Below are 9743 nucleotides of genomic sequence, written 5' to 3'. Positions count from 1 at the left end.
ATAGGTCTGGGGGGTGCAATGGGGCTCGTGGGGAGGTCAAGGGTGGAGAGGTCAGGGGTGAAGGAGGGAACATGGAGTTAAAGGTGGGGCTTGTAGGGTCAGAAGTGAAGCTGGGCTCATGGGGGTGTCCAAGGTGGGAGAGTTCAAGGGGGGTCAGAGATAAAGTGGGGCTCAAGGGTCAAAGGTTGGCCGGGGAAGAGGTGCAAGGTTGTAGGGTCAGAGGGGAGTCAGGCTGGGAGGTGAAGCAGGGGGTTCTTGGGGGGTCAAAGGTCAGCATCCTAGCAGGGCGCTGATGTGAAGTGATGGAGGCGGCCCTAGGCCACCTCCTCCTCGGCCTCCTCCTCAAACTCCCCTTCCTCGGCCGTGGCGTCCTGGTACTGCTGGTACTCGGACACCAGGTCGTTCATGTTGCTCTCGGCCTCGGTGAACTCCATCTCGTCCATGCCCTCGCCCGTGTACCAGTGCAGGAAGGCCTTGCGCCGGAACATGGCCGTGAACTGCTCCGAGATGCGCTTGAACAGCTCCTGGATGGCCGTGCTGTTGCCGATGAAGGTGGCGGCCATCTTCAGGCCGCGGGGCGGGATGTCGCACACGGCCGTCTTCACGTTGTTGGGGATCCACTCCACGAAGTAGCTGCTGTTTTTGCTCTGCACGCTCAGCATCTGCTCATCCACCTCCTTCATGGACATGCGGCCCCGGAACACAGCGGCCACGGTCAGGTAGCGGCCGTGGCGCGGGTCGCAGGCGGCCATCATGTTCTTGGCGTCGAACATCTGCTGGGTGAGCTCGGGCACCGTCAGCGCCCGGTACTGCTGGCTGCCCCGGCTGGTCAGCGGCGCGAAGCCGGGCATGAAGAAGTGCAGGCGCGGGAAGGGCACCATGTTCACGGCCAGCTTGCGCAGGTCGGCGTTGAGCTGGCCCGGGAAGCGCAGGCACGTGGTGACCCCGCTCATGGTGGCCGACACCAGGTGGTTGAGGTCCCCGTAGGTGGGCGTGGTCAGCTTCAGGGTGCGGAAGCAGATGTCGTACAGCGCCTCGTTGTCGATGCAGTAAGTCTCGTCTGTGTTCTCCACCAGCTGGTGCACGGACAGGGTGGCGTTGTAGGGCTCCACCACCGTGTCCGACACCTTGGGCGAGGGCACCACGCTGAAGGTGTTCATGATGCGGTCCGGGAACTCCTCGCGGATCTTGCTGATGAGGAGGGTGCCCATCCCGGACCCCGTGCCCCCGCCCAGCGAGTGGGTCAGCTGGAAGCCCTGCAGGCAGTCACAGCTCTCGGCTTCCTTCCGGACCACGTCCAGGACCGCGTCCACCAGCTCGGCACCCTCTGTGTAGTGGCCCTTGGCCCAGTTGTTGCCGGCTCCAGACTGGCCTGAAGAGGGAAGGGGAGGGGACACCCAGGCTGATATGGGGAAAGCCCACCCTCCACCCCGCTCCCAGCCATCCTAGTAGTTGAATAATAATAACAAAATCATTATTACTATTATTATTGTTATTATTATGACTTGTTCTCTCGGGTTCCATCCTTGCTTCCCTTCACCCAGCAGCCAGAAGGATTCTGATAAAACCTAAATCATGTTCTGCCTTAGCTCAAAATCACCCCAGTTCTTTCATCTTTCAGTAAAAGCCTAAATCCTCCCTTCGGCCCACAAGGCCCTGAATGACCTGCCCCGTCCCCTCCCTGCCCTCCCCTCCTCCCTCTCTCCCCCTCGCTCACTCTGCCCCAAGCACACAGGCCTCCTTGCTGTCCCTGCCACACACCCGGCACAGTCCTGCCTCAGGGCCTTTGCATATGCTGTTCCCTCTGCCTGGAATGCTGTTCCCTCAGATACCTACATGGCTCCCTCTTTCCCCTTCTTTAGGACTTCGTTACCCTCCGCAGAAGTGATAAACCTGTTTTTTTTTAATTGGTCATGTTTATTGTCTGTAATTTCACTGGGGAATGCAAGCTCCAGAGGACAAGGATTAGGATTAGAATATTGGCTGGTATTTTTGTGAGCAGGTAACATTTCTTCTTGCCCCCTCCTCTGCTTCCATCCTGGTCTGGCCCCCTCATTGCCCATCTGGATCAGGAGAGTTGCTTCTGCCTTGGTCCTCCCACAGCCTCCCCCCAGTCTGTTCTCCTTGCAGCAGCCAGAGGGCACCAGTGAGCACCTGAGTCAGGTCCTGTTCCTTCTCTGTCCACAGCCCTCCAGGATTCCCACCTCCCCGGGATAAAAGCCCAAATCTTCCCTACAGCCTACAAGGCCCTGCACGACCTGCCCCCATCTCCTCCCTGCCCTCCCCTCCTCCCTCTCTCCCCTTCCCTCACTCTGCTCCAGCCACATGGGCCTCCTCACTGTTCCTCCAACACACCAGGCCTGGTCCTGCCCCAGGGCCTTTGCACGTGCTGTGCCCTCTGCCTGGAATGCTCTAACCCCAGGTACTCCCCTGACTGACTCTTCAGGTCTCTGTTCAATGTCACCTCCTCTGAGAGAATAGGATTTGAATTGGGTGGTCTGGCTCCTGAGTCCACACTTTTCTACCACCTCCCCTGCCTCACCTACCAGAGGCCACAGAATCTTTTTGGCCCGACTGGAGCCACCCATAATCATCCTAGAATCCCTCACATCTCTTGGTCAACCTCATTTAGTCTTTCCATAGCCACTTCCTGAGGATCTATTGTGCGTCATACCCACGCATGACCATCATTATCTTCCTGAATCTTTGCACAGACCAGAGAGGGGAAGTCACTCGTCCAAGGTCACATAGCTTGTCCCGTCAATCCCTAGACTCCAGAGTAAACTACTGTGTACTAGGAGGAGGGGCCTGGGGGAGGGGGAGCCTGGGGCCTGATGTCAGGTGGGGATGTGCAGTTAGCTTGACCTAGAGGTACCAGGAAATGTTTCCTACACGGTTGTTCAGAGTGTGCAGGCCCCTTCAATCTGAGGGCTGCAAATGTGCCCACTGTCTTCACATATGCTGTTCCTTCTGTCTTACACACCTTTCCTCCCTTCATTGCCTTTTGGTCAACCCTAGTCCTATTCATCTTTTAGGCTGCAGACATTAATAGTGACAATGATAATAAAAATGACAACAGAACATCAAATGCTTAGTTATCTTTTCCTCTGTGCTAGGCATTGTTCTGAGTTCTTTACACGTGTTAGTGGCTTTAAGTCTCACCATCCTGAAAAGTAAGTTTTTGTATAATCCCTGTTTGAAAGATGAGGAGACGGGCACAGAGAGATTGAAGGGCCTGTCCAAAATCACCAAGATGCCTCAATCAGTGGCTGAGTTTGACTTATTTCTCTTCTCTTCCCAGCTCCCTCCACCAGCTTGGGGGTGGGGGCAGAGAGCTTTATCTGTTTTATTCTTGGCTATATTCCCAGGGGGCACAGTAGGGCCTGGTATGCAGTAGGTGCTAATAAGTGTTTGTCGACTGCATGATGTGGCAGAACAGGGATTTGAACACCGCAGTCTGGCTCAGGTCCATACTGTTAAATTAAAATGCTACCTTCTCCGGGAAGCCTTCCCTACCCTGCGCCTCCCCTGGATTCCCACAGTGGCCTGTGTATCCGCTTTCCCCGCTGGCCTCTGGGTTCCTGAGTCTAGATGCTAGGTGAAGATTTTCACCAAGCATGTGGAAGTGAAAGAATCTGGGGAGTGGGGGCTTCCCTGCCTGTGTCTCATGATGGTGACTCACCAAACACAAAGTTGTCAGGACGAAAGATCTGGCCAAAGGGACCTGAGCGGACAGAGTCCATGGTGCCCGGCTCGAGGTCCACCAGCACAGCTCTGGGGACGTAATTTCCTCCTGCAGAGAAGCAGATGGAGAGCAGCTTGGTCAGCGCCAGGAGCCAGTATCCTGTCCCCTCCCAGGCCCTCGCCACCCCCACTCTGGCAGGTGCCCCCTGCCCCTTACCTGTGGCCTCATTGTAGTACACGTTGATTCTCTCCAGCTGCAGGTCACTATCCCCATGGTATGTGCCAGTGGGATCGATGCCATGCTCATCACTGATCACCTCCCAAAACTGGGGGGGGAGGGCGGTGGTAAGGACCAAGAAGGTGGAGCCGGTGGCCAGGTCTGCCCCACCTCCATCTTCTGGGCTCAGGACCCCCACTCACCTCCCTAGCTGCCACCTGTCCCCCAGGCAAGGTGAGTGTGGAACCTAGAGGCAGAGTGGGCGGACGAGGATGAGGCAGCAAGAAGGGAGCTGTGGGGGCGGGGTGGAGCAGACTCACCACCGCAGCCCAGCGGGCTGGGGTCAGCGCTCCCTGGCTGCTGCCGTGGGGAGGGGCGGGGTCTCTTTGTGCGTGTGAAGGGGACAGTGGGCCAGCTGTGAGGCCAGCTGTGGCAAGCGGACAGAAGCCTGGGCCCCACCCCCATGGGCCTCTTTGTTCCCAGCTTGGCCCTGCCCCCTGCGCCCTTCCCCACCGTCCCTGGGGTGCTGGCCTCCTGGGGGGCCCCGTTCCCCAAAAGGCCCATGGTGGAGGAGCTCTGCGGAGCTCGGTGGACCGCGCTCCGCATCTCTCGACCGCCTCCCCAGGCCCGGTCCCTCGCGTACCTTGGCTCCGATCTGGTTGCCGCACTGGCCGGCCTGCAGGTGCACGATCTCCCGCATGGCGGCGGCGCTGATGGTGGACGCGGCGGCGCTGGTGCTGATGCTGGGAACTGCGGCAGCGAGGCGGGTGGTGGACGCGGCGGCGGCGGCGAAGCACGGTCCCTGCGCTCCCGGGGCGCCTCTATATGAGCGGGCGGGGCTCGCGTCACTGCAGGTCACCGGCCCGCTCCGCCCCCCGGTCCCGCCCCGGGACGGAGGGTGCGGGGATTGACGGATACCCCTCCCCTGCCGCCGGGAGACCTCTGGGGGCAGGGGCTGGGGCGAGCCGGGGCTCCGTGCGCCCCCCACCCCGGGCCGTGGGGGGGGGTGAGGCCTCTCGGGCACCAACAGTACCATCTTCCTCCATCCCACCCCTCCCGCCCCCAGCCAGGCCTGGCGACCCGGGTTTTGCAGGGATTGGGCGGGGGGAGGGAGAGCGCCCGGTAAACAAGCAGCCGGGAGATTCTGCCGCTCCCGGCTCTCGCCCCGAACGACCCTGCCTCAGTTTCTCCGTCCCAAGCCTCCCTCCGCATTCCGTTTAGTTCTCGTTCTCCAGACCCTCGCATTAACCGAGAGGGCTCCTAGTGGGGCCGTTCGCCAGACCCTCGCATTAACCGAGAGGGCTCCTAGTGGGGCCGAGCTGGCCGCTCCGGAGCAGCCGACAGTTTTGGGAGGAGGGGGCGGTCGGTTTCTGCAGGACTTGTCTTGAAGCTGGGTAGTAAGTAAAACCACGATTTCCCTTCCATGTTTGACTGCGGATGCTTTTGGAAGCTGATGGAGGTTTGGGGGGGACTTTTCGCTCCCCCTGGACACCTCGGTTGGGCTTTGGGTCTGTCGCAGGTGGGGTCACCCTCAGCCTTGCCTGGGGTCGAACATCAAAGATTAAGACTTAGAGCTGGATTACATACTGCGGGGATAGAGGGCTTCCGGCGGGCTGCCTTACTCCCCCCAGATCGGCACCTCTCTGTTCCATTGTTATAATTTATTCCAATCCATCGTCCTGCCTTTGCATTTATTACTATTATGACCTTGCACAGGCCACTTGGCTTCCCTCTGGCTGAATTTCCTGCAAGATGGGGCTGTCAGGAACCCTCTAGGCGGTTGAGCGGGTCCAAAGATGGCCCAGTTAACAAGATGGCCCCGGTTTCCCCTCGCAGAGTAAACGATAGATTGTAGCTATTAGTATTACAATTATTATTGTAATACTGGGCAAGACTTCCTGTGCTGCCCCACAAGCGAAGGCCAGACTTCTTGGGGCCACTTTCTGCTGGCAGCCTCCGGCTCTGCCATCCCTGGAAGCCTCTCTCTCCCTCCTCCTCCACAGCTTCTGGCTACTGCGGGGTGGGGGTGGGATTAGCCAGGTCGGCTGAAGGGCTGGGACCTCACGCTCTCACCAGTGGCTTCCAATTTTGTGGTTCTCAACAGGGAGCGATTCTGCCCCGTAGGGACACTTGGCAATGTCTGGAGATGTTTTTGGTTGTTATGCCTGGATGGGTGTGTGTGTGTGTTACTGGCATCTAGTGAGTGGATGTTGCTAAACGTTCTAGGGTGCACAGGACAGTCTCCCCCTCCCCCCAAAGAATTATCTGGTCCAAATGTCAATAGTGCTCAAGGCTGAGAAACACTGTTATTTGAGAAAAACAAACAAACAAAAAACAACTGAGTTAGATCTTTAGGCTCACACTAGACACCAGAATAAACTCCTGATGGATCAGACAGTACAAACGAGGGTGGCCCCCCTCCCCCTCCCCCCAGCAGCTGTGAATGACTTCCTCCCTCTGTGATTTAAACGTGTACAGCATCCTGGGACTTCAGTAGGTCAGATGATTACGGAGCACAGTCTCCTGGGGGTCAGCAGAATCCCCTAAGCCAGAAATTCTCAGCTGGCGGTGATTCTCCACCCCCCGCCCCACCAACACACAGGGGAAACTTGACAATGTCTGGAGTCATTTTTGATCTTTACAACTTGGGGCTGTTATTGGCATCCAGTGGGTGGAGCCTAGGGAGGCTGCTCAGCGTCCTACAGTGCACAGGGCTGGCCTCTGCAGCAAAGGATAATCTGGCCCCAAATGCCAATGGCAATAGCCGAGGTCGAGAAACCTGATTGAGACTTCTGAGGTTATCAAATGTTCTTACGGTTGATCCCCGAGACCCGGTTCCCGGATTGAAATAGGAAGTCCATCAACGCATGTTAATATCTGTCAAAAATTCATAAACCCTGTGTTGGCATTTTATTATTTAATATATCAAGAATCATCAAAACATAAAAGTGGAAGTGGCCCTGCTGGGAGGGGCTGATTTGGGGTTCAGCCCCAGAAAAATGGGGCTTCCTGTGTCACCCCACCAGGGCAAGGCTGATTTGGGGTCAGGGCTGAGCTCCAGGGAGGTGGGGCTTCCTGGATTAGCCCACCTTGGTAGGGATAGCCCCCTGGAGAGCACAGGTTCTGGTGAGCAATGGGCGCCCTCTATCTTTCTCTGAATCGGGGCATCCCTTGGGTTCCCTGAGGGCCCTCAGGGGAGGAATACAGAGAGGGGAAATGAGGAGGAAAGTGGCGAGCAGGGGATGGGTGGTCTTCTAGCACCTGGAGCTTCTGGGACTTGACATCGCCCAAGATGTAGAAAGCCCGCAGGGATGAAGTGGGGAGGGGTTGGGGTGGGCTGACGTCACCTACACCCCAAGGCCACTCCCTCTTCAGTCTGGCCTCTCCCGGGCTCCCTTCCTGGGAGATGAGGAGTGCCAGGTGTACCCAATGGCTCTCGGGCAAGCAGAGCCTCCCTGGTACCCAGGTGCCCCACGGCATCACTCACCACCCAGAAAGCCATCAGAGCTCCCTGCAAGAATCCGAAGATGGCATCGTAGGGATGGTGCCGTGGTCCAAGACCCGGATGTAGCCAAGGACAAGAAAAGGAGCTGGATGGTGGGCCGTAAGAGCCAGATTTTCTGTCCCCAGGAACTGGCCTGTACCTAGAGCTGGAAGGCGGGTGGGCAGCGCCTTGAAACCCTGGGAGCAGGTATCCAGAGGGACTCCACCCGGCGGCTGCGTTTTTGTGCCCACCGGCCTGTCTGAGCCTGTCAATTTTATATGGAAATGGATTTCAGCCTCTAAAGAGGGTAGGGGCTGTGGCCCCCGAAACCATCATTGTAAGAGAACTTCATGCTATCAATATTGGGAGAATTGTTAGATGGTGAATGATTTCCCAAGAGTCAGATGAGGCCCTCCGGATACGCTCATACTGTGACCCGGCACTGCCACTTTCTGCCAGTGTCAGATCTCTAATCGAAGCAGGTTGGCCTCATCAGGGGGCCCTCAAAAAGCAGAGTTTGGGCTCTTGGTTTTGAAATGGAAAACAGAAAAAAAAAAAAGGTGGGGGAATTCCCCGAGACCCAGAACATTCTGTTCACAAAGTTGACCATTCGGTCCATAAAATCAGGGGAAGGCCCGACTTCTAGCTGTGTGTGGTCGGTCTGTGCACCTCCTGGCATTGTTGGCGTGCTCCCCTGGGACGGAGGGAGTCTGTTTTGCCTGCTATTAATGATATTAGTGACCTTTAGGGCAGATCCTGTTCTAAATACTTTGAGCGAGTCAGCTCATTTATGTGTTAACTCATGAAACCACAACCCTAGGGGGCAAGTGCTATTTCCACACCCATTTGACAGATGAGGAAATGGAGGCCCAAGGACATTGAGTGTCTCACGCAAGGTCATACACAGTTGAGGCTGGGAATAGAGCATGTACATTCCAGCTCCAAAGCCCTGCTATCACTACAGGAGGCTGTAGTTACTTTGTTACTTTGTCTTTAAAAAAAAGGGGGGCCGGCTGGCAGTCGAATGGGCTGCCTTTCAGGAAGAAAACGTTGCTGGTGTGAAGGCAGCCGTGTAGCATCACGTGCACTGTGGCCGGGGCTTCTGTGTCGTTGTGTCTGCCCACCACGGTGCCCGGGTGCTCTGGGCTGGCTCCGATGTGTGCGATCCGCTTCTGCCAGCCGAGTCTATGCCTGTGGGTCATCGGCTCCTTCCCAGGGGTTCCCCCACCCCCCGCCCTGCTCCTCCTGCCACTTTATTACCCAAAACTTAGAGCTACACCTCAGCTGGGTCTGATTTCCCTTCCCCCTGCCCTTGGTGGAGCCCAGCCCTGGGCATGGACCCAGCCTGGCATGGGTCCTCTCCAGCTGCAGGGAGGGGGAGACAGAGGGTTCTGGAAGTTGCTGTTCTGGGACAGGGATGCTGAATGAGTCTTAAGAGAAGATGGGCCCTCCCCGTTCTCGCCCTCCTGACTCTGGGGGAACACACAAGCTCTATGGAAGCTGTGTCTGGCACTGCAGGCACCAAGCATGGGGTGGGGGCGGGCGGGGGGACAATGGAGTATTTTCTGGCCTTGCCGGGTGTGCAGCCCACCTCGTGCCAACACTCACCACCAAATACACCATGGAGTACATCCCGATGGAGGCGTCCACAGAATAGAAGGATTTCCTGGGGGACGGGCAGGGTGGACATCAGCTGGGGCTGGGGTGGGGTGGGGATGCCTCCTGGGTTCCCCTCCTTGACCGCCCACTCGCCTGACATCGAGGACGTCTTTGGGGTGCCCTGTGCAGGTGTAGTTGGTGACGTAGCCGCTCTCGAGGTCACAGGAGGCTGGGTCGGGCAGGCACGTGGCCAGGAAGTGGGGCCGCAGGTGACCTGTGGTCATCTTGGCAATGCTGGTCGGGGAGCAGCTGGCCAGGCCGCCAAAAATGAAGGTGCCCAGCTGCTTGTAGATCATGGCCGTGTAAGTGCCGCTCATGAAGGCTGACGAGCTCAGCTGCAAGAGCTTGACACGAATCAACTCTCCCAGGCTGATCTGTGGGGCCGTGTGAGAGGGGTGAGGGGTCACTGCTGAGGGCCGAGGGCGCAACAAGAGTGGGAAAACCCCAACCCTTTGTCTCAGACAGGTTCATATGGAAGGGAGGCTGTTCTTTCCCAGTAAACCAGGCAAAAGGGTGGGGCTTCTCATTCCATCCCACACACGCACACAGATGGGTGACTTCTCCCACCCTTGTGCCTGAAATGGTCAGGACTTCCTAAGCCAATAAGGCTTCCCATATCATCAAGAAAAGGGAGGGGGGGGGGTCCCATAACTGAAAGGGGCGGGACTTCCTGTTATACCAGGAAAAGAGGCGGGGCAT

General features: G+C 57.4%; 1 protein-coding gene across 2 annotated transcripts; it reads right to left on the bottom strand.

The window, feature by feature from the left end:
* Positions 1–278: 278 nt before the first annotated feature.
* TUBB4A (tubulin beta 4A class IVa) lies at positions 279–4696 on the bottom strand. 2 transcript variants are annotated; one of them, XM_079917291.1, is made up of 4 exons: positions 4545–4696; positions 3902–4010; positions 3683–3793; positions 279–1372 (listed from the first exon to the last, which is right to left on the bottom strand). In XM_079917291.1, the coding sequence occupies exons 1-4, from the start codon at positions 4599–4601 to the stop codon at positions 315–317; spliced, it is 1335 nt and encodes a 444-aa protein (XP_079773417.1). In that variant the 5' UTR covers positions 4602–4696; the 3' UTR covers positions 279–314. The 2 variants fall into 2 exon arrangements, with proteins under 2 accessions (XP_079773417.1, XP_079773416.1); XM_079917290.1 differs by having other exon boundaries at positions 3683–4010; positions 4545–4672.
* Between the last annotated feature and the right edge of the window lie 5047 nt (positions 4697–9743).

The sequence above is a fragment of the Stenella coeruleoalba genome, assembly GCF_951394435.1.
Source record: "Stenella coeruleoalba genome assembly, chromosome: 3".
NCBI lineage: Eukaryota > Metazoa > Chordata > Mammalia > Artiodactyla > Delphinidae > Stenella > Stenella coeruleoalba.
Note: the sequence above shows the minus strand (reverse complement) of the source record. Positions and strands in the feature narration are given on the sequence as shown.